This window comes from Dipodomys spectabilis, unplaced genomic scaffold (genome assembly GCF_019054845.1).
Source record: "Dipodomys spectabilis isolate Male_0828 unplaced genomic scaffold, ASM1905484v1 ptg000098l, whole genome shotgun sequence".
Lineage (NCBI taxonomy): Eukaryota > Metazoa > Chordata > Mammalia > Rodentia > Heteromyidae > Dipodomys > Dipodomys spectabilis.
Window position 1 is genome coordinate 7,370,221 of NW_024870775.1, and position 24,746 is coordinate 7,394,966.

The 24,746-nt window shown below is 47.8% G+C and overlaps 1 protein-coding gene across 2 annotated transcripts; it reads right to left on the minus strand.

Annotated features, from left to right (window-relative positions):
• Nucleotides 1-8,835: 8,835 nt before the first annotated feature.
• Nucleotides 8,836-24,709, minus strand: Zscan25 (zinc finger and SCAN domain containing 25). 2 transcript variants are annotated; one of them, XM_042686746.1, is made up of 6 exons: nt 24,584-24,709; nt 18,128-18,536; nt 16,756-16,957; nt 16,201-16,271; nt 13,861-13,984; nt 8,836-10,854 (listed from the first exon to the last, which is right to left on the minus strand). In XM_042686746.1, exons 2-6 carry the CDS (start codon nt 18,512-18,514, stop codon nt 10,028-10,030), a joined length of 1,611 nt encoding a protein of 536 aa, XP_042542680.1. In that variant the 5' UTR covers nt 18,515-18,536; nt 24,584-24,709; the 3' UTR covers nt 8,836-10,027. The 2 variants fall into 2 exon arrangements, with proteins under 2 accessions (XP_042542680.1, XP_042542679.1); XM_042686745.1 differs by having other exon boundaries at nt 16,201-16,292.
• Between the last annotated feature and the right edge of the window lie 37 nt (nt 24,710-24,746).

The window sequence follows — 24,746 nt, forward strand, 5'->3', positions numbered from 1 at the left end:
ATCTCTGAAAATATCTGCTTTGGTTATAAGTATGGTGAGAGGGTGACTATGCCAAACACTGTGGCATGCCTGTCATCCTACTTTCTCAGGAGGCTGAGATCTGAGGATCCTGATGGAAGCCAGCCCAGGCTTTCACGTCTTTCAAGTCTTTGTAATACTCTTATCTCCAATTAACCATTCAAAAACTGGAAGTGAGCAAGAAAGTCATGAGACCCTTATCTCCAATAAACCACCAGAAAAATGGAAGTGGCAATGTGGCCCCAGTGATAGAGAGGTAGCCTTGAGCTGAAGTGCTGGGGGACAGCACCCAGGCCCAGAGTTCAAGCCCCATGACCAACAACAACAACAAAAAAAAAAACCTGGAAGTGTAACTGTGGCTCTAAGTGGTAGATGCTAGCCTTGCAAAAAATAGCTCAGCCCCACAATTCACAAAGAAAAAGAAAAAAGAGGGAGGGTAGAACATGAGTGCTTAAATTTATCTAGGATTAGGAATAAGTTTTCCTTATTCCTTGCTATGAGGAGCTAATTTTCTATTTTATGCCCAGCATATGTCTATCTGGCCTTTAGGGAATTCTCAAGAGTTTGACTCTGGTGTACATAATGGAATGTATGCCTTAAGACCAAATGGTGGCATTGATCCTTCCTATCTCTTGGTTTACTGGCACCTCATCTCTGCAGTCTATGTTTTGTTTGACCAAAGTTTATTCCATCCTGTGGACTGAGAGATGTGGGCACAGGAGATAGCTTAGTTTAAATGAGTGTTCATTTTGAGTTTCCCAGCATAAATTACAGACAGGAAAATCATGTGTAAGATTAAATTTTCATACAAGCAATATGACCAACTGGCCAGTAAAGTAGCTGTTTACAACTGGAAGTTTTTAGGCAGCTCCTACTACCATTTCTTCCCTCTTCTACCCATCTGGCTTATCTGATTTGTGAGCCACATTGCTGATCAGTCCTGTTGTTACAATTTTTACATTTTTTACCATATATTAGTTATACAAAGGGGTTTCTCTGTGATTTCTGTATATGCGTGCAATTAACTTATTCATGATGCCGTTATGAGGACCATTTAGACAGCTGTGAAAGAACTTTAAAAAACATGAGATGCTGAGTCCATTTTAGTGGTTAATTTATCCAGAATGACTCTAAGCCCTTTGTGATGGCACACTCCTGTAATTTCTGCAACTAAGAGCCTGAGTCAGGAGACTGAGCTCCAAGCCTCCTAGGGTTGCCTAAAAAGACACTTGTTTCAAAGTGAAAATAGTAACAAAAGCCAGACAACAGTGGCTTGTGCCTGTAACACTAGCTACTCAGAAAGTTGAGATCTGAGAATCTGTGCTTGAAGCCAGCCTGGGCAGAAAATTCTGTGAGACTGACTCCAATTAATCACCCAAAAAGCCAGAACTGGATGTTGTCCAAAAACAAATGTACTCTTCATCTGACTTATATAACTGTTCTCCTTTTGTATATCACAAAAATTAAATAACAATTTTTAACAGAATGCTTAAGAGTAGAGGGTCCAATTAAATATATACTAAGTACAAGCCAGAAGTGGAAATGCGTCCCATGTGGTACAGTGCTAGCCTTGAGCAATAAAAGCTCAGAGAGGGTGCCCATCAAGGCCAAGTTCAAGCACACACACAAAACAAAACAAAACCTGCGTCATCACCCGGTGATCTTCCGCCGCCCACCAGGAGTCCCTGCACTCTCTCTGCTCGATTACCGGCGGCCCACCACGCGGACTCACCCGGCGCCCTCGGCGCCTGGCACCTCCCCCCTCCCGCTGGACCCACCCTACCCCCAGGCCCGGGCTCTACCTGCTCCCACCTCCATTCCTGGAGCACAGACCGCTGGCATGCCGGGCTCGACGCCACACGGGCGGCCTCCGGGCTCTGCGCTTGCTGAGGAGAAAGCTACCCCCCCCTGGCCGCCTCTGTGCAGTGGCCTGGAGGGGAGGACCGGTGAGGGGGGTCTTTGTGAAGAAAGGACAATGGAGACGCTGCACAAGGAAGCTCGGGACTCTGGGGTTTTCCTCAGCAAAGGCAACCAAGCTTCCAAAATGCCGGCGCAGGAGGAAGACCATTGCCAGGCAGCACGGGGAGGAGAGCCCAGGGGCGAGCATGGGGGAGGAGCTGAGGGAAAAAGGCGGGAGGAATCTTGGGGCGGAGCAAGGCGATGCTCGCGAGCCCATTGGTTGCAATAGCTAGGGGGTGGGCTTAAGTGGCCGCTCCTCCCATGTGCGGGTGGCTCTGACCCGGAAGTATGAGGTCTTGGTGGGCTTGGCAGTGTGTGTGTGAGCGTCCCTGCGCCCCTCCCCTGCTCTCACCTCTGACCCCAAGGGTCACCTAGCACTCACACCAGGAGGCCTCACCTAGCAGCCAGTACTGAGCCATTCCTGGACCGCAGCCATCATCTCCCCAAACTCAGGCCGTGGAGCGATGGCTCCTGCCCCACTCCAGCTGCGCACAGCGCAAAGCCATCCCAACCTCAAGCGGTGTGCGGGCAACAGAGCTTGGCAGTGGGGGTGAAAGGCTGAGCCCAGGCAGGATTGCTGAACCACAGGGCAGGAGGGGTCAGGAAAGCCAGCTTAGTGACCCCCCGTGAGTGGCCTAGAGTTGGGATTCCTCTGCCCATCAAGTTTCCTGACTTCCTGCCCAGGACAAGGGAGTGCAGGACAGAAAGGCCCCACAGGGGCCTCTCTCCCTCCCACAGGCTCTGTTTGCCAGCTACCTAGCTGCTGTAGAATGGACCCCTACATCTTCACCGGGGAAAGCCAACTGGGGCCCTCTAGAGGACTGTTGACCTTCAGAGGTGCCCCAATTCTTTTTAAGGGTTGGATTTTGGTTGGTCTCCAGCTCTGCTAGGAAGTGTCCTCCCAGTGGAAAATTTAAAACTCTCTCTACCACGGGGCTGCCCTCGTACCACTTGCCTTCCCATCGCCAGTAGTTGTCTTTCTGCAGTGGAAGGCTGCCCTCTACAAGATGTGTGTGAAGTTATTACAGACCCTCTGAAAAGAAATGGCCACAGGGCCATCATTACACTCATGGGCATGCACAGGTGGGTGATGTGTTCCTTATCTCTGAAACGACAGTTTAAGCATGTATTTTCAGAATAAAGCAAAATGTTTAAAGCTCATAGTTGTTGAGTGTTCCAGTGTCATTCCAAGTGATGTTGTGGTAACAGACACTCTGATCCACAATTGGTTTTATCTTGCTTTATGGGTTTTTTTTTTTTTTTGGGGGGGGGGGTCCAGTCATGGGGCCTGAACTCTGGGCCTGGGCGCTGTCCCCTGGGCCTGGGCGCTGTCCCTCAGCTCTTCAGGTCAAGGCTAGCACCCTACCACTTGAGCCACAGCGCCACTTCCGGCTTTTTTCTTTTTGCTTATGTGGTGCTGAGGAATCGAACCTAGGGCCTCATGCATGCAAGGCAAGCGCTCTACCACTGAGCCACCTTCCCAGCCCCATATATATTGTTTTATAAATACCACAGTGACCTTTGGTAGGAAAAAAAAAGATTCCTCATCCCTGGATTGGCATACATTCCTAAAAGAAGGCCAGTTGGAGGAATTAGCTATAGCTGTGTAGTTTTCTTCCTGGGTCTTTTTATTGTTGGTCTTCAGGTCTTTCTTTGTGTCAGTTCCCAGATGTCTTACTTGTCTTACTATGACTCCTTTGAATAACTTGAAGTCTGAAATTATCACACACCACCTCAAATGGCATCCTTTTTCCTTAGAATAACTTTTGCTATTTGGGGTCTTCTAAGCCTCTATATGAATTTTTGGACTGTCTTCTCTAATTCTGAGAGGAATGATACTGAGATTTTTTTTTAGATAGGTATTGCTTTAAATTTGTGCAGTAAGGTCATTTTCATGATAATAATTCTACCAATCTATGAACATCAGATATATTTTTGCCTTGTAATTCTTTTTTTCTTCAAGCTTTCATATTTTCGTTGCAGAGGTCTTTCACTTCCTTAGCTAAGGTAATATCCAGTTTTGATAGTTTTTTTAAAAATTGTTTTAGGAGCTATTGTAAGTGGAATTATTTCCCTATTTCTCAGTTTCTTAGCCTGTCTGTTCCCCACACACACACATCCCAGTTCTGGCGCTTGAACTCAGGATCTAGGTGCTATCCCTGAGTCTCTTTGTGCTTAAGGCTAGCACTCAACAACTCAAGCCACTGCACTACTTCCAGCTTTTTCTGAGTAGTTTATTGGATATAAGAGTCTCACAGGGGCTGGGAAGGTGGCTCAGTGGTAGAGCGCTTGCCTTGCATGCATGGGGCCCTGGGAAAAGGAAAAAGCCAGAAGTGGTGCTGTGGCTCAAGTGGTAGAGTGCTAGCCTTGAGCTGAAGAGCTGAGGGACAGCGCCCAGGCCCAGAGTTCAAGGCTCCACGACCGGACCCCCCAAAAAAAAAGAGTCTCACAGACTTTCTTGCCCGGGCTGTCTTAAAACCGTGATCCTCAGATCTAAGGCTCCTAAGTAGCTAGAATTAGAGGAGAGTCTTCAGTGCCTGGCCAACCTGGTCATTCTTTGTCTTGTTTTTTTTTTTGCTAGTCCTGGGTCTTGAATTCAGTGCCTGAGTGCTGTCCCTGAGCTTCTTTTGCCCAAGGCTAGCACTTTACCACTTGAGCCACGGTACCACTTCTGGCTTTTTCTGCATATGTGATCCTGATGAATTGAACCCAGGGCTTTGTGGATGCTAAGCAAGCACTCTACCACTAAGCCACCTTCCCAGCCCTCCATTCTTGATATAGAGAAAAAGTGATAGCTGGGCACCTGTGGCTCACACCTGTAATCTTAGCTACTCAGGAGGTTGAGCTCTGAGGATCAAGGTTAGAAGCCAGCTTGGGCAAGAAAGTTCATGAGACTCAGCACCAGTTAACCACCTGAAAACCAGAAGTGGCCCTGTGGCTCAAAGTGATGGAGCATTAACCTTTAGAGAAAAAGCTCAGGAACAGCACCCAGATCCTGAGTTCAAGCCCTACGAATGACCAAAAAAAAAAAAGTGAACCTTTTTGAGTATTGATTTTGTATCTCCCTACCTTTCCAAAGGTATTTGTCAGTTCTAGTAGTTTTTTGGTGGCATGTGTACTATCTGTTAAGCATAGGATCCTATCATCAGAAAACAAGATTTTATTTGTATTTACTATTTGAATCACTTTTCTTTCTCCTATGTTATTACTGTGGCTAGGTATTCTAAAGCTATATTAAATAATGGGGAGAGAAGACATCCTTGTCTCATTCCTCACTTTAGAGGAAATGATTTTGATTTTTGATCATTTAATACAGTGTATGGATTTATCACATATAACCCTTACTAAATTTAGGTACATCTGTCTTCAGAGCTTTTATCAGTAAAGGATGTAGAATTTTGTTAAAGGCTTTTTTTTTTTTTTTTTTGTCAGTCATAGGGCTTGAACTCTGTGCCTGGGCACTGCCCCTCAGCTCTTCAGCCCAAGGCAAGCACTCTACCACTTGAGCCACAGCGCCACTTCAATTTTTCTGGTGGTTTATTGGAGATAAGAATCTCATGGACTTTCCTGGCCAGGCTGGCTTTGAACCATGATCCTCAGATCTCAGCCTCCTGAGTAGCTAGGACTACAGGCATGAGCCACTAGTGCCTGGCTTTGTTAAAGGCCTTTTGTGCATCACCTGATGATGTGATTTGTTCTAGTGACACATTACATTGATGTATGTACTTTTTCTTTTGATGTTGCTGTATTCACTTTTCAAGAAATTGAGAATTTTTGCTTCAAAGTTCAACAATGAAAATTGTGCATAACTCTTGTTATATCCTTGTTTGGTTTTGGATTGCTTTATATAGACTTTGACAGCACTGGATTGCTTTACATAGACTTCGGCAGCATTCCTTTCTATTTCATGGAAGCCTTTGTTTTTATTGGTATTAGTTCTTTTGAAGGTCTGAGGGCTGGTAGAGTTCAGCCATAAATCCATCTGACTTTGTTGAGAGACTATCACTATTTTGATATCATTACTTATTATAGCTCTGTTTAGGTGGTTTATATCGTCTTGGTTCAGAGGGTCAGCTGTATCTAAAAAAATCCACTTCTAAAATTTCTAGCTTGAGGGGCTGGGAAGGTGGCTCAGTGGTAGAGTGCTTGCCTCGCATGCATGAGGCCCTGGGTTCGATTCCTCAGCACCACATAAGCAGAAAAAGCTGGAAGTGGTGCTGTGGCTCAAGTGGTAGAGCACTAGCCTTGAGCTGAAGAGCTGAGGGACAGTGCCCAGGCCAAGTTCAGGTACCATGACTGGCAAAAAAATTCTACCTTGAGTATAGATTTTTAAAGTATTCCTTAATTATCCTTTGGGTTTCTTTGGTAGCTGTTGACATTCCCTTTTTCCACTTTTTTTTGTCGGTCGTGGGGCCTGAACTCTGGGCCTGGGCGCTGTCCCTCAGCTCTTCAGCTCAAGGCTAGCGCTCTACCACTTGAGCCACAGCACTACTTCCGACTTTTTCTGCTTATGTGGTGCAGAGGAATCGAACCCAGGGCCTCATGCATGCAAGGCAAGCACTCTACTACTGAGCCACTTTCCCAGCCCTCCACTCTAATATTATTGATTTGAATCTTTCCAGATTAGCTAGGGATTAATCTTACTTTTTCAGAGAACTTTTATATTTTATTTGTATAATGTTTTGGTCTCCAATTCATTAATTTCTGCCTTTTACTATTTTTGTTCTTTTTGCTGGTCCTGGGGCTTGAACTCTGGGCCTGGACGCTGTCCCTGGGCTTATGCTCAAGGCCAGCCCTCTACCACTTGAGCCACAGCTACACTTCCAGTTTTCTGGTGGTTAATTGAAGATAAGTCTCATGGACTTTACTGCTTGGGCTGGCTTCGATCCACAATCCTTAGATCTCAGCCTCCTGAGTAGCTAGAAATACAGGCATGAGCCACCAGCGCCCAGCTATGTCTATACTATTGTTGTATTGTTATTTTCTTTCTCTAAGTATATCAGAAGGCTATTTGGATGTTTACTAGTAATTTTTGTGATGTAGGCATTCTTGGCTACGAATTTTCTCTCAGCACGACAGTCTTTGCTATGTATGTCCCAAAGATTCTGATGTGTTTTCATTTGCATTAGTTTCCAGGAACTTTTTGACTTTTCCTCTTATTTCTTCAGTGATTCATGTCTGTCAACAGTGGTTGTTTGGTCTCCATGTATTTGAATATTTTCTGTAGGATCTTTTGCTGTTGAGCTCTAGTTTAAATCCATTATGATCTGACATGATATGTTCAATTGACAGGTTGAATTGAAACTCTTTGGTACATTAAAAGATTTTTTTTTTTAAAAACTAATTTCAGTTTTCTTGTGTTTTCTCATATTTGCTATACTCCTAAGATATGGTCTGTTTTGAGGAAATTTCCATGGCCTGCTGAGAAGAGCATGTATTGTACTACCACGGGGCAAAATGCTCTGTAGATGTTTGTTAGATTCACGGTGCCATTTAATTCAGAGGATCTTTGATTTTTTTTTTTTTTTTGCTTGATGACCTGTCTGTTGGTGAGATTGGGTAGACATATACTTAAATGTTTAAACACCTGATGAACTTAGTCTAAGTAATTGTACAATTTCACATTTCCACCAGCAGAATGCATTCCAGGTGCTCCATCTTCTCATACTTAAGCCATTCCAGTAGATGTGTGCTCGTATGTATAAGTTTTTATTTGATGGAAGAAGTCCCTTTCAATGGAAGATCTGTATTCAGAGCTGAAGAGGCCAACTGAACAGGAGAGCAAGGCCAAGTGTCAAGTGTCTCTCAAGATTCCAAATGTCTTTGGAGAGATGGCAGCTATAATAAAAAATTTAACTCTGGGGGCTGGGAAGTTGGCTCAGTGGTAGAGCACTTGCCTTGCATGCCTGAGGCCCTGTGTTCAATTCCTCAGCACCACATAAGCAAAAAGAAAAAAGCCGGAACTGGCGCTGTGGCTCAAGTGGTAGAGTGCTAGCCTTGAGCTGAAGAGCTGAGGAACAGCACTCAGGCCCAGAGTTAAGGCCCCACGACCGGACCCAAAAAAAAAAAAAAAAAAATTTAACTCTGGCTGGGATGTAGCTCAGTGGCAAAGTGCTTGCTTAGCAGGTGCAACACTCCAGGTTCGATCCCCAGTACCATTAAAAAAAAAGGGGGGGGCTGGGAAGGTGGCTCAGTGGTAGAGCACTTGCCTTGCATGCCTGAAGCCCTGGGTTCGATTCCTCAGCACCACATAAGCAAAAAGAAACAAGCCAGAAGTGGTGCTGTGGCTCAAGTGGTAGAGCGCTAGCCTTGAGCTGAAGAGCTGAGGGACAGCGCCCAGGCCCAGAGTTTAGGCCCCACAACCGGACCCAAAAAAAAAAAAAAAAAAAAACAGTAACTCGGGTCAACACACAGACCATTGATGTGGTAGCCTCCATGGCCTCTAGCAGCTTTGGGAAACAGACCTAAGTCCACACTGAATGTCAGTGGGCCCTAGGGGAGAAACTTCCCATTGGATCTGGCTAGCAGGGGGTCATCAGCCTTAGCTAAGCATCTGAAACCTGGGGGAGACACAGAATAAGAGGAGCAGTTGTTGCACAGAGACCTCAGTGCTGCCTAGGAAAAGCAGTAGCCCCATATGTGGATGTCTCAGTTAAGCAGATGGCACTCCTGCCTTGGTGAATGCCACCTCACTCACAGCTGATGGCCCAGGAGCCCCACTGGCTTCATGAAAATGAAGCTGTCATAGTTGCCTGACAAGAAACAAGTGCTGAAATCTTGTGTTTCAAAAGTAGCCTCTGCCTTGTTACTATTTATGTTTTTTAGAGTGCAAAATGTGGGGGAAGGAAGAAGTACAAGAGCCATCTAAAGATACTGCATAGCTCACAATTACACAGTACAGATTTGGCCAAAGACAAACTTACAGAGCAGCCAGTTTGGGAAGGCAAGGCATACATTACACAGCATTCACACTAGTTATGTAGTTCCTGGAATCCTAACAAGAAAACTCTTTAGTGATGATGGAATAAAAGTTTACACAGTTACAAATACACAGACTTTCATTTGTAAAGAAACACATTGTTTTTAATACCTACAAACATCATTTTCTTGAATCAGCACACATGCCAAACAGGTACTACCTCGTCACCCCTCCTGGCATCCAGGACCCCGAGGGTCTTGGGTGACAAGGGCCTAGATACATGGAGGACAGTTCATTGACAAGAGGTAGGTAGAGAATGCAATTCAGCAGAGGTGGATGGGACCAAGAACACCTTCCCAGGCCCAGGGGGACTCACAGGAATACCCACAGGTACAGAGGATCAAATACTTTTCCCAAGTGAACTTGAGTCAGGGATGTTTTCTCCCAGTGTTATTCTCCAAGCTCCCAAAAAAGTTACTGGCATACGGCAGGGCTTTAGTAAATAGGAGCAAATCAAGAGAACACAGAAAAAAGCATTTTATAGACTATAAAGTGCCATCCAATATACAGCATTAATACCAGTTCATCTTCCAGATTCTAGGCAGATCTCTGAATTTTTTAAAAAATACTCTCATGTTTATTCAGTGACTGATAGCAAAATATTAATTTCCTAATAGCTGTTGTTATAGTGCAGGGAAAATCGGGATGGGGAAATGTTACAAAGGGCAGAATGTTACAGCCAGACACAGGAGGCATGAAGAAAACAAACTAGTTTAAAGGAGAAATAGGAGAGGCTGGCACAACAGGGCTGTGACAGGGTATGGCACACCACAGAATCTCTGTGCCAGGAGCACAGAAGGTGTTCAATAAATATTTATAAAATGGGAAAGGGAAGGGAGGGAGGGAGTCTGAGCTGATGATCTTGCAAGCAGCACTGGGGTCTCAGGAAAATGAGCTCCAGGCTGCTGACCACATGACAGATGGCAATGAGCCAAGGAATGCTGAAGCGCCCTAGAGCTTCCCTGCATGCCAAGGGAAACTGTCCATGCCACTGCTGCGCCCTACACTTGCTCACAGGCTAGAGGGCATGTATAACCCACCCCTCACCCACCAGCCAAGCACATGGGGGTCTCACTGCACTGTGGGTTCTTGGCGATGCTGGGTCTTCTGGTGCCGGTTGAGAATGGACCTCTGGTTGAAGCTGCGCCCACAGGCAGGGCAGTGGTAGGGCTTCTCGCCCGTGTGGATCCTCTGGTGGCGGACCAGGCGCTCACCCTTGCTGAAGCGCTTCCCGCACACCTGGCAGCCGTAGGGTTTCTCACCAGTGTGGGCGCGCCGGTGCACGGCCAGGTTGGCATTCCTGCTGAAGCTCTTGCCACACTCGCAGGTATAGGGCTTCTCACCGGTGTGTGTCCTGCGGTGCACCTGCAGGTGCTGGCGGCGGCTGAAGCTCTTCCAGCAGTCAGCACACTTGTAGGGCTTCTCACCCGTGTGGCTCCGCTGGTGCACTTCCAGGTGGTGCCTCTGGCTGAACGTCTTCCAGCACTCGCTGCACACATAGGGCCGCTTCCCCAGGTGTGTTCGCTGGTGCTTGGTGAGATACTCCCTCAGGGTGAAACCCTTCCCACACTCCACACAGCCAAATGCCTTCTCCTCCTCGTGGGTCCTCTGGTGGCGGACCAGGTTGGAGCTCCGACTGAAGCCTTTCCCGCACTCAGGACATTGGAAAGGCTTCCACGAACTGTGGATGTGGGGGGCATCAGGCAGGGGGACACCGTGCTGGGGTGCAGGAAGTCCAGGCAAGTCACCCGCAGGGCCCCCAGGCTCCTGCTCACAAGCTCGTCCAGGGCCAGGCCCCTGGACAGCAGCTTCTGCAAACCTCTCAGGAGCCAGCCCACCGAATGCCCCTTTCAGGTCCTCCTCATGGGGCTTTGCATCCTTGTCCTTGCTCCCTGAACCTATGAAGCAAAGGTTAATACTGATGCTGTGACCACAAGGAACTACTGCCCACAGGAGTCCAAGAACTGCTCTTCTCCCTCACCCCTACATCTAAACATTCCCCTCTTTTCCCTTCCCTGACAGGTTCCAACAGCTGACAGCTACACTGCTTGCTACTGCCCCTTCAGTCCTACAAAATCTAACAAACACATTCCTCTCAGAGCCTGAGGATTTGCTCTCCATGGCATCTTCTGCACTATACTCAGTCCTTGTTCAGCATTTCGTCACTGCTTCCTATGGCAAACATTAACACTAACCATATGGTTCTCCCTGTCCTCTTGCTCAGCTCCTGCCCTCATGCTGCCTCCTCTGCCCAACCTTCTCTGTCACTCATTGGGCTTCCCGGCAGGGGTCACCTGCAGGAAGATGGCCATCAGTGCTGGCTGAATGAATGAGCCTGGTCTGCCCCCTATGCTGAAACAGCTGTCAGGAATGAAATGATCTGAATGTCACTACAACCCAACCTCATCCTTTTTTGCCCTAATTCTGGTCCCTCTACAACTCTATAATCTACAGAGACAACTGTTACTAGGGAATGAAGAATACTAAAGAGGATGAAATAAACCAGGCACTGGTAGCTCATGCCTGTAATCCTAGCTACTCAGAAGGCTGATATCTAAGGATCATGGCTCAAAGCCAGCCCAGGCAGCAAAGTCCTGGAGACTGTTATCTTCAATTAACCACCAAAAAAGCCAGGAGTGGAGCTGTGGCTTAAGTGGTAGAGTACTAAGCCTAGGCACAAAAGCTCAGAGACAGCACCCAGGCCCTGAGTTCAAGCCCCAGGACTGGCACAAAAAAAAAAAAAAAAAGGGCAGAAATGACAGTGGCACTTAAAAAAGGAGAAAACCCTTTCAGGTAAGTCCAGGACCACATGAAAAAGAACTGGAAGCCAGGCGCTGGTGGCTTATACCTCTAATCCCAGCTACTCTGTCAGGAGGTTGAGATCTGAGCACGGAGGTCCCAAAGCCAGCCTAGGAAGAGTTATCACCACTGATTTTTATTCTTTATGAACTTTTCATGAAGGGCACAAAATATGAATGCAGAGCTCAAAGAATTTCCATATCGAGCACAATCTTGTAAAGAGCTCCACTCCCAGCTACATCTCTACCCAGGCCTCTCAAGCCCGGAGATGCCTATCTGGTAAGGGTGGACTGGGAATCCAAAGGAGCTGAGAGCCCACCAACCATGTCCCCAGATTCACAGGCCAGGACCACAAGCAGCTCAGGCCCAGCCCCTGTGGCTGTCCCTGCAAGGACTAGATGACATGGAATGAATGCCAGAAGTGGGGAAGGGTCTGGAAAACAGACCTTCATGTCATCCAACAGAAACAACTTGGGATATGTGCCAGTTAGTTTTGAAACATGGAGCTAGTGAGGAGACAGTCAATATGCTCAGGGTCTCCATAACAATCAGAAACAGCCAGAAGGGTAGAAAACCACATGGAGGCATGGTAGAAGTTCATCTCTATGGGGGTTGGGATCATGGCACTGGGGAGCATCATAGAGCCCCTGTTTTAGGCAGTTGTTTATCCTAAGGGCTTGCTTCCATGTCCTTGGCCATCATATCAACCCCAGGGCTCCATGTAAAGCATGCCTGCCTTAGAAAGATAACCTGGCTACACCCATGTCTCCCAATCCACCCAGGGCTCTTCCCAGTTCCTGGAACCACTGTGGCATGACTTGGCCATCATATAAACTATCAGACCCTCGAGGCAAGCATGCTTCCCCTTAGGATTGGGTTTTACTATATGCAGCCCAGCCTGGCCTCAGCCCACGACATGGCACCACCATGCCTGGCTTAGAGGCAAGCCCATTATTTTTCTTGACTGTACTGGGGACAGAACTGGGGTTTGAACTCAGAACTCTGCACTTGCTAGACAGGTGCACTATGTAAGCTACACCTCCAGCAGCACTTTTATTTTTAACTCTTCATTGACCAGCAGAGCTCTGCCGTACAGTAAAATACCAAGTTAACCTTCATAGGTGAATAAATATCAACTGGCCTATAAAAGAATCAGTAGTATTTATACAACTAAGAAAAATATCTGACACCACTGTCTGACACATGTCCCCTTTCAGCCTCACAAAGCCTGAGGCCATGCCTGTGTACAGCCCATTTCACAACTAGGACGGCTAAGACTTGGGCATCAAGGGAAATGCCCAAGGTGGTAGTTAGGAGGCAGTGGCCAGAGGACATCTTCTGTCCTGAGGGACAGTCCTCACTCATCCCTTAAGTACAGGAAGGTGAGCAAAGACTAGGAGCTACTATCAATATACAACTTACCAAGTTATAAGAGGAAACAGAACTGGTGGGAAGGACGACAGCTTCTCCCAGCCATGTGTCCTTTCTCTTCCTCGTCCTCATTGAACCTGAGATTTTCCACAGTCCTCCTGACTGGAGACCTCCCGACTGGCAGACCTTCCATGCTGCCCTGGCTCTCTTCTGCTCCTATCATATGTGGGATGGCTATACCCTCACAGGTCATACCTGGCCACCAGCCAGGCTGCTGCCTCTATGACACAGGCCCACCCTGACCTCTCTCATTTCTAACACCTACTGCACATCCACACATGCACTTGTGGTCCAGCCCTACCTTCTTCCTGCCCTAACACAAAGCTACAGCACAGGACCTGCACACAGAGTGCTCACTAACAACCTCCTGAATGAACAAGATCAGAAGCCTCCTTGTTTTCATCCTGCTGTCAGCCCTCCCTACCCTTTAATCAAGGACACACAGCAGACATATGTGGTTCCTAACGACCAACTGCCATGTGCAGCCACAATAACAGCTTAGCATTTTCCTGCTCTCCGCTCAGACCCTACGCTTGACACAAGAGCACATGCAGCCAGCGCCTTCCATCCCCAACCCATGCTCTTCTTGGGTGCCATGGAAACCCCATCCCTTGCAAGTAGCACCAGGACAGGGCAAGACCCATTACGTGTAGGTTCCAAAACTCCGGTCTTACCTGGAGGGCCCCCACAGTCCTGTGGTTCCACATATTCCCCAAAGCAGTCGATCTGGGCTGGGGTCACATGCCTCCACTCCTCCTCGGGGAAGACCAGGGCCATGTCTTTAAATGGCCCCAGTCCCTGAAACAGCAAGAGATTGCTAGAAGTGAAGAGTGCCTACAGCTGGCATGGTGGTGCAGCCTTGTAATTCCAGCTACTTGGAAGGTAAAGAGAAAGGATTGCAAGTACAAGGACAGCCCAAGCTATACAATGACACCTGTGTCAAAAAAAGAAAATAGAGTGGGCTGGGAAGGTGGCTCAGTGGTAGAGCGCTTGCCTTGCATGCCTGAGGCCCTAGGTTCGATTCCTCAGCACCACATAAGCAAAAAGAAAAAAAAAAGCTGGAAGTGGCACTGTGGCTCAAGTAGTAGAGCACTAGCCTTGAGCTGAAGAGCTGAGGGACAGCGCCCAGGCCCAGAGTTCAGGCCCCATGACTGGACCCAAAAAAAAAGAAAACAGAGGGCCAGGAAGGTAGCTCAGGGGTCAAGTGCTTTCCTTGCATGCATGAGGCCCTGGGTTCGATTCTCAGCACCACTAGAAGCAGAAAAAAATGGAAGTGGTACTGTGGCTCAAGTGGTGGAGTGCTCACCTTGAGCTGAAGAGTTGAGGGACAGCATCCAGGCCCAGAGTTCAAGCCCACAACCGACAAAAAAAAAGAAAAAAGAAAAGAAAATATAGCCAGGTGCCAGTGGTTCATGCCTGTAATCCTAGCTATTCAGGAGGCTCAGATCTGAGGACTGCAGTTCAAAGCCAGTCTGGGCAAGACACTCCATGAAACTACTATCTCCAATTAACCAGCAAAAAGCAGAAGTGGAGCTGTGGCTCGAGTGGTAGAGCACTATCCCTAAGCAAAAAAAAAACCAACCTCCCCACCCCCCAAATAAAAAAACCAACTCAAGGAAAGCACCTAGACATTGAGTTCAAGTCTCAGGACTGGCACATACACACATAGAAAGAGAGCGAGAGAAAATACAAACCAAAAGACTAGGGTGTGGCTCAAGTGGCCACACACTAGCTTAACATGTAGGAGTCCCCAGAAAGTGCTCCTTGGGGCACACAGGAAGGACTCAGCAGAGGAAGGCAGATGCCCTGGAGTAAAACAACCCACCTCCCAACAGCTTAAGGGAGTGCTCAGCTGATTCAGCTTGGGCATCCCACATCCGCCCTCATGCTTCAGAGCCCCAAGCTGCTGTCTTAGGTATAATGCCATGTTGCTATGCCAAAAGTCAAGTGGGCTGGGGGATACGGTATACAGTTTAATGGACAACTAGTATATGCTAATAAAAAGAAAATACATAAATGCAACTTTTTTAACAATTGTGTCACACTACAACCTGAGGAACCACTAGGGTGAAGGGAGGCTCTGAACACAGGGAGAATTGCCCACACCCTTCCCTACACCCTGCAAACCATGTCCTTGGAAATCATATGGGGAATGGCAAAGGCATCAAGTCTCTCCACAGGCAGCTCCCAATGGGTCCAATGTACACCTTTTTTTTCTACCAAATAACCCCTTTCCCTTATCAAAGAACACTGGCTAGCTTCTAATTCATGATTCTTCTGCCTCAGCTTCTGGAGAAGTTGAGAGTACAGTATATAACAATATAACTTACTAAAGGTATGGCTTTTTTAAAGACATGGCTTTTTAAAGATATTTTTAACACTTGCCCCACTCAAAAAGGCACCTCTGGAAACCCTGTAGAAGATTCAAGCTGTGGCAAGAAGCTCTGTTTCTCACGAACCCTAACCTGTGTGTGGCAGGTTCACATGTTCACAAGACCCCAATTCCTGAAAGACAAGTGTGAGCCAGAGACACTGCTTAGCACCCAGGACCCCCCACTCAGGGCCCAGTGCCACAAAAGGCAGCTATTTCCAAACAAGCAGTTTCCCCAGACCCATACACAGGTTTTCCTCAGTAGCAATCTCTCCTCTCATGAGGAAGAAAATAACAGCCACAGTCAGTCTGGAACTTCAGCCAGGTATGATGTGCATACCTGTAATCCCTGCACTCGGATGGCTGAGGCAGACAGACTGCAAAATCCAAACTAGTCTATGCTACATTGTGTCTTTTTTATTTTAAATCTGGGGCTTTTCTTTTTTTAGTCTGGGATTTAGGGTCCAAGCATAAGCTGGTGTGTTTCACCACGGACCATGATGAAGTAGCAAGAACAACGTGGTAGAGCCATCACAGCTAGGAAGGCAGTGGCTGGCTTTATGGACAGCATAAAACCTCAGGGAACGAGAACCCCAGTCTAAGCAGGATCAGGATTTCCAAAAGAGGAGGGAGCCTTGCTCACCTGGGATCCTGCTGTAAGGAACCCAGCTGCCATGTCTTGTTCTCTGGCACTCACTGTGGGGAGAGATGGACCTGGCGGGAGGATAGGCAGCGCTGAGCAGGGATGGAAAAGACAGAAGGATTAGCACTCTTGTCAGTCAGTCCATTCTAAAAGGCATCACCCACTCAACACATACAGCTCAGGAACACACAGGCCCCAGAGTGACCCACATCCAGGGGCAGGGGTGGGGGTCTGACTGTCCTAGCTCTTCAGGGTCGGTCAAACTCCCTGGTCACACTCATGGACAACTCTCTTTGAGAGAAAACAAAGTCACATATGGGTGTGCTCTGATGTCAGCTGCACATTTCCTAGTGTTTTCTAGAAGGGATGTGAGGGAAGGGAGAAGGAACACTAACTCCACCATCCCCTCCAGACACCATGTGTTCAGTTCAGTTGACCAAGTGGCTGGGAATTCAGAGTCACACCTTGCAGGTAACTCAGTTTACGTCTACTGGACTTCTAAAGGAGGCTGTCCATAGGGCACGGTTTCCAGGCTCCTCACCATCTGCGTCTTACCCTGCTCCGGAAACGCCTGTGTCCGGTCCCCACGATGCTGACTCAGCTGTTCCTCGGTGCTTTGGTCTAGGCCTTGAACACCTTCCGCATGGGGCATCCCCCACTCAGGCTTAACCTCCACTGGCCCCAGATGAACCCCTGGCTCCCAAGAGCCTTGGCCAAGGGCTGTCTCCTGCTGCTCTCCCAGCACATGGCATGGAACCTGAGGACAGTCCCCAACACCAATTAGTATCAGGATTGGTCAAGGCCATTAAGAAAGGAGTTGAGGCACCAGTGGCTCATGCCTATAATCCTAGCTACCCAGTAAAAGTTGAAATCTAAGTATCAAGGTTTGAAGCCAGCCTAGGCAAGAAAGTCTCTGAGACTCTCATCTCTAATTACCCACCCAAAAGCCAGAAGTGGAGCTGTGGGTCAAGTGGTAGAGCACTAGCCTTGAGTAAAAAAGCTCATGGATAGTACCTAGACCCTGAGTTCAAGCCCCAGGACTGGCACAAAAAAGATAAAAAAGAAAAGAAGGGAGTTGAATTGAAACCTACTAAGAGAACCAAGGAAAGGACCTCGTGGCTTCAGAGAGGGAGTTTTTCCCAGGGCAGCAGAAAATGTTGGAAAGGAAGCTCAACTCCCTATATGGAGCCCAGAGCAACTTGGATCTGTGCAAGCCAATTGACAAGGGTCTCTCTGCTGCCTTCAGAGGCAGAATCCCCATGCTCCACATCACAGACAGCCCAAAACTGCACCACATTCACTGCAAGAAAAATCTCCTAAGCTGACAAAGCTGAAATTTCAAAGAAAAAAGACAATGCCTACAGTCTACAGTGGATCAGTGAGAAACAGCTGCTCTACAAAGAGGACAACCTGGAGAGAGGCCAGGGGGAGGGAGGAAGGAGGGAGTGAAGGGAGGACCTCACTCTAAGATACAGCCACAAAACAAAGTCCTCCTAGCCCACTTCTAAGCCCCTGCGTTGAGAGTGAAAATCAAATTCGCTTAGGACTCTCCGGTGAGACAAGAGGGACCCCAGCAGTGTGGCAAGCATGGGACTTGTCAAATGACTACTGCAGTGACCAAAACACAACCAGAGTCTGGAAGCATCATATGGTAAGTCCTTCATACCATGAGAACAGCACTACAGCTCTGTCACAGGGGCCCAGACATGCAGACAGCACAGCTATAGGCCCCTGCACTATCCCCCCCAAAAAAAGGGCTGGGTATGTGGGGGGACTCAGAATAATCACATCGCAGTCCTTTGACACACCAGCATCTTCCCTGGGAATGGCTCTTCTTGTGGAGACTCCTGCCTCATCCACTTCCTCTATACTCTCCACTCATTAGGCCCCACGCCAACCAAGACCTGGAGGCCCTCTTCTCACCCACCGCCTTGGCCTCCAGCGCACTCTCCGTCAAATCCTCCACCATGGCCACCAGTGCCTTGCCACTCTCCAGGCCGTGCTCCCGAATCCATGCATAGAACTCCCGGGGCAGGATGGTCAGGAACTGCTCCAACACCAGCAGCTCCAGGATCTGCTCCTTGGTGTGCAACTCTGGCCTCAGCCACCTGCGACAGAGCTCCTGGAGCTCCCTAAGGGCTTCCTGGGGACCAGCGGCCTCCTGGTAGCGGAACTGGCGAAACCTCAGACGAAAGGTTTCAGGACTGGAGTCTTCCCTCGCCCTGCCCCAGGGCAGCTCCTTCTCCAGCTTCACCACAGGAACCCCCATGTGCTGCTGAGGCTCTTCCGCCATCCCTGGGCGCTCCTTAAGCATCTTCACTCTCCCTCGCAGAAGACTGAGAATGAAGGGACAAAGGAGCGTTTGAGAACACAAGACATGTGACGGCCAGTCCATCCCAGTCCTGAGGCCAGTCCATCCCAGTCCTGAGGCATCGTCAACAAATATTCTACCAGGGAACAAGCTAAAGGCCAGCAGAGGCATTTCCAAAGGGCTGAGTATACATCCCCAAAGTCCTGCCCATTAAACTCAGGATTCGCTCAGTACACAGAATATACAGAAAAAAAAAAAAAATGTGGCACTATGGCTCACACTTATAATCCTAGCTACTCAGGAGGCTGAGATCTGAAGGTCACCACTCAAAGCCAGCCCAAGTAAGAAAGTCTGTGAGATTCTTATCTCCAATAAACTACTCAAAAAAGGCTGTAGCAATTGAGGATAGCCTAGAGCAAAAGAGGCTCAGGGAGGGGCTGGGAAGGTGGCTCAGTGGTAGAGCGCTTGCCTTGCATGCCTGAGGCCCTGGGTTCGATTCCTCGGCACCACATAAGCAAAAAAGAAAAAAGCCGGAAGTGGCGCTGTGGCTCATGTGGTAGAGCACTAGCCTTGAGCAGAAAAGCTGAGGGACAGCGCCCAGGCCCAGAGTTCAAGCCCCATGACCGGACATAAAAAAAAAAAAAAAGAGGCTCAGGGACAGCACCCAGGTCCTGAGTTCAAGTCCTACAACCAACAAAAAAGAGTGTGGGGGAGGAAATGTGTAAGATTCAGCTCATACCCACAAACAGCTCAGGACCTCACTGGGAACATAACCCTACAACTGGGAAATAAGAAAAGGGTAATACTTAGGTCTTCATTTAATACACACACACACACACACACACACACACACACACACACACACACACACACACACACACACACACACACACACACACACACACACACACACACACACACACACACCATGTACCACATAACAGAGCACAAGCATACATGATGGTGGTCAGCAAGGGGGCTAGGAGCCAGGTGCTTGTGGCTCACACCTGTACACACACACACACACACACACACACACACACACACACACACACACACACACACACACACCATGTACCACATAACAGAGCACAAGCATACATGATGGTGGTCAGCAAGGGGGCTAGGAGCCAGGTGCTTGTGGCTCACACCTGTAATTCTAGCTGCTCAAGAGGATGACATCTAAGGATTCTGGTTCGATGCTAGTCTGGGCAAGAAAGTCCATGAGATTCTTACCTCCAGTTAACCAGCAAGAAGCTGTAAGTAGAACTATGGCTCAAGTGGTATAATACCAGCCTTGAGGGGAAAAAAAAAAAACACAATCTCAATGCTAGGCCCTGAGTTCAAACCCCAGGACCAGGTACAAGAAAGGTGAGGCAGGTTGGGTAGGCAGCTTACCAAGGACGGCAAGGCCCTGGGCTCCATCCTCAACACTAGGGTTAAAAAACATTAACACTGAGCTGAAAAATTCCTACCACCTAGTAACATCATGGCCATGGAAGTATGTAACACGGACCCAACACATGACATGTTTGTGCTGACACTGGAGTAACAAACCTCCTGTACTGCCTATTGTAGTTATATACTACCCATAATATTCAATAATGACAATAAAGAACTGATAACAAATGACTGTTACAGTCATGTGTTTACTATACTGTATTATGGTTTTAACTGTTTTGCGTATTCCTTCTAATAATTTTTTAAAAATGTAAAAGGCATTCTCTGCATGTAGCAGCCTATGTGTCTCATGTTTATTGTATATATTGATTGTATCACAAGGCCCTGTCAAATAATTCACCCTTAACATCGAGGTTTGTATACGCACAGTCCATGATGTTCAAACAACAATGCATTTTTCAGGATAGATCCCCATCATAAAGTAACAAATGACTGTACCTATATGTCGGTGGGTGTGTGGGTAGACGGGTAGGTGGATGGACAAATAAGTAGACAGTGGAATATCTACTCCACTCTCTGACATGTAGAAGATAGAAAAAAGACAGGCAAGGCATTTATCCTCTTGAAAGAGGGTATAATGCTATACACTCACTCACACACATGCATGCACCCGTGCATACACACACACACACACACACACACACACACACACTAAATGTAAGCAAATACATAAAAATTGTAACTGGGAGCCAAATGCTAATAGCTCATGCCTGTAATTCTAGCTACTTAGGAGACTGGGATCTTAGGATCACAGTTCAAAGCCAACCTGGGCAAGAAAGCTTGTGAGTCTCTTACCTCCAGAAATGGAACTGTGGCTCAAATGGCAGAACCTTGAGCAAAAAAGCTCATGAGCAGGCCCTAGGTTCAAGCCCCAGGACAGGTGCGCACACACACACGCATACAAACACATACACACACGCACACACAAATTGAAACTGGGGAAGAGTTCTATGAACAAATAAGTAGAGGTGGGAACATGGGGGGAGACAAAAGGCTTAAAGAAGACTTTTCTGAAGATAGAATCTTAGGAATGAAAATGAGCCAGTCATTCAACTATTTCAAAGCAAAAGCCCTGAGACTAGAAATTGCCATGCATGTTCAAAGACAAGCCAAAATCCTGTGTGGCTTCAACTGTGTGGCTGAGGGGCAGAGCCATACTAGAACAGATGGCAGAATTAGGCAGAACCCAAATTACCCAGGACCTGGGCCATGGTGTGAACCATGGATTCAGGGAGAATGCCTGTTTCAGCAGTAGAGCACTTGCCTATGATGCCTGAGGTCCTGGCTCAAGCCCAAGCACTGTAAAATAAGAAAAATAAATAAAATAAAATAAAAAGATTTACCGGCTTTATTCTTACTTCTTAGCTTAGTAGGGAGCTACATATTTTACAAAAGTCATACATGCCTATGCAGACAGAACAGATTAGAAGAGACACAAAGGCAATGGCCCAAGCAAGTGACAGGAGCTGACAGGGTGCAGACAATCAATCAGATAAAATTAAGATATACTGGGGCTGGGAAGGTGGCTCAGTGGTAGAGCGCTTGCCTTGCATGCATGAGGCCCTAGGTTCGATTCCTCAGCACCACATAAGCAGAAAAAGCCAGAAGTGGCACTGTGGTTCAAGTGCTAGAGCACTAGCCTTGAGCTGAAGAGCTGAGGGACAGCGCCCAGGCCCAGAGTTCAGGCCCCACGACGGACAAAAAAAAAAAAAAAATTAAGACATACTTTGCAGATAAAACCAACTAACTAGCTGGCAGATTGAGATGTGATAGTACACTCAGTCTAAAGCTAATGGCCTTTCTCACAAATACATGGTGTAGATAAAAATCATGAGGGGCTGGGAAGGTGGCTCAGTGGTAGAATGCTTGCCTTGCATGCATGAGGCCTTGGGTTCAATTTCTCAGTATCATATAAGCAGAAAGAGCTGGAAGTGGTGTGTGGCTCAAGTGGTAGAGCACTAGCCTTAAGCTGAAGAGCTGAGGGACAGTGCCCAGGCCAAGTTTCCCATGACTGACCCAAAAAAAAAAAAAAAAAAAAAGGTAATCATGAGAAACTAAAATAAGAGAAAAATTGAAGGGATGGGGAGGATGATGAAAAGGGTAACACTGATTAAGATGTCATTGTATTGAAAAGCTGTTTTGTTGAATGAAAACTCCTTTGTACAACTATATAATTTTTTTTTAATTTAATTAAAAAAGAGCCAGGCACTAGTGGCTCAAGCCTGTGACCCTAGCTACTCACACTTAGATCTGAGGACTGCAGTTGAAAGCCAGGGCAGAAAAGTGTCCATGAGACTTTTATCTCCAATAAACTACTCAAAAAAGCTGGAACTGGAGCTGTGACTCACGTGGTAGAACCCTGGGCTTGAGCACAAAGAGGCTTAGGGACAGTGCCCAGGCCCTGAAAAGGCTTAGGGACAATACCCAGGCCCTGAGTTCAAGCCCCAGGACCAGAAAAAAAATTTAAAAAAAAGGACTGGGAAGGTGGCTCAGTGTTAGAGTGCTTGCCTTGCATGTATGAGGCCCTGGGGTTTGATTCCTCAGCACCACATAGGCAGAAAAAGCTAGAAATGGTTCTGTGGCTCAAGTGGTACAGCGCTAGCCTTGAGCTGAAGAGCTGAGGGGCAGCATCCAGGCTCAGAGTTCAGGCCCCCTGACCCACAAGTAAAAATAAAAAATAAATTTAAAAATTTAAATATAGTGCTGGGAAGGTGGGCTCAGTGGTAGAGCGCTCTCCTTGCATGCATGAGGCCCTGGGTTCGATTTCTCAGCACCACATAAGCAAAAAGAAATAAGCCAGAAGTAGTGCTGTGGCTCAAGTGGTAGAGCGCTCGCCTTGAGCTGAAGAGCTGAGGGACAGCGCCCAGGCCTAGAGTTCAGGCCCCATGACTGGACCAAAAAAAAAAAAAATTAAATATATATAGTAGAGAGAGAGAGAAATTGACTGAGACAGGAATCCCCAGAGACTGAGACAGGAGAACTGCAACTTCGACAACAAAGCAAGACCCTGTCTAAAAATTACAAATTAAGCTGGATGTGGGTGTCTATCTGTGATCCTATCTACTCAGGAGGCTGAGAGCTAAAGATTCTGGTTTGAAACCAATCCAGACAGGAAAGAGTGAAACTCTTCATCTCCAATTAACCACCAAAAAGTCATGAGTGGAGCTGTGGCTCAAATGGTAGAGTGCCAGCTTTCAACGAAAAAGCTAAGGAATGGGCTGGGAAGGTGGCTCAGTGGTAGAGCGCTTGCCTTGCATGCTCAAGGCCCTGGGTTTGAGTCCTCAGCACCACATAAGCAAAAAGAAAAAAGCCGGAAGTGGCGCTGTGGCTCAAGTGGTAGAGCACTAGCTTTGAGCTGAAGAGCTGAGGGACAGTGCCCAGGCCCAGAGTTCAGGCCCCATGACCAGACCCAAAAAAAGAAAAAGCTAAGGAAGCCTGTCCAGGCCCTGAGTTCAAGTCCTAGTATAGAAACAAATAAGTAAATAAGCAAGCAAGCAAAGGATGAATGTAAGCACCTGGTGGGCAGGAGGGTGAGTCCTAACCTCTGTGCTGGCCTTCAGGAAGGAAACAGACCTGAACCCCGAAGAGATGTGACTAAATAGAGAAAGAACAGGAGGCGTGCCCAAGCTTCTGATAAATAATCTATTCGGCATTTGTGTATTTATCCTCCTCGAAAAAATTTTGGTTAGGTTGGTTGCTTTTGTTTTGTTTTGGTGCCAGTACTGAAGTTTGAACTCAGGGCCTCACTCTCACCTTCGGGTTCACCGCTGGCACTCTACCACCTGACTCAAGCAGTTTGCCAGCTATTTTGGAAATGGAGTCTGGTGGACTTTTCTGCCCGGCTGGCTGTGAACCACGACTTTGCAGATCTCAGCCTCCAGATTAACCAGGATTATAGTCAGGGGTCACCAGCGCACAGTTGTTGGTTTTTTTGGAGACAGAATCCTAGTGTTTTTTTGTTTTTTGTTTTTTTTTTTTTTTTTGGGGGGGGGGTCCGGTCGTGGGGCCTGAACTCTGGGCCTGGGCGCTGTCCCTCAGCTCAAGGCTAGCGCTCTACCTCTTGAGCCACAGCGCCACTTCCGGCTTTTTTCTTTTTGCTTATGTGGTGCTGAGGAATCGAACCCAGGGCCTCAGGCATGCAAGGCAAGCGCTCTACCAACTGAGCCAACTTCCCGGCCCAGAATCCTAGCTTTGTAGGCTCAGAATGTCCTCCAACTCCTGCTATTCCAAGTTGGGCTTCCAGCGTGCTGGGATTACAGGTATTCACTACCAAGTCCGACCTTCAAGCCCAATTTACATCTTACTGTCTACGATATGCAGTTTCCCTGCTGGGTCGGGGTTTCTCCTCCTGATCTTATAGCTATGGCACTAGTTCCCTCCGCCGGTGCGTACACAGGTACCGGGGTCTCCTTCCACCTTTCTTCCAGGTGTGGTACTAGACAAACAGGAGACTTCGCGTGGCTGTTCTTTAAATGGCCCGTCCTACGTCCTGTTCTAAATCCGCACTTTCACTTTTCAAAGAGTTCCCCCGGAGTTCAAAATTCCCCCCGGGGTTCAAGTCCACCCTGCGTTAGGCCACACAGGGCCTGGTGGGACCAGCCACGCTCCTACCTGAGCTATCGCGATGCGACGCGACGCGGTACGTTCGAGCCCCGGTCCGCAGAGCCACGGCGTCGCAGCTATACCGCAGCCAGCCCTGCCGCCGGCCCGCCGCCACCTCCGCCGCCCGCCTCCGAGGCCCCGCACCCCGGCTCTCTCCCACGAGCACCCGCAC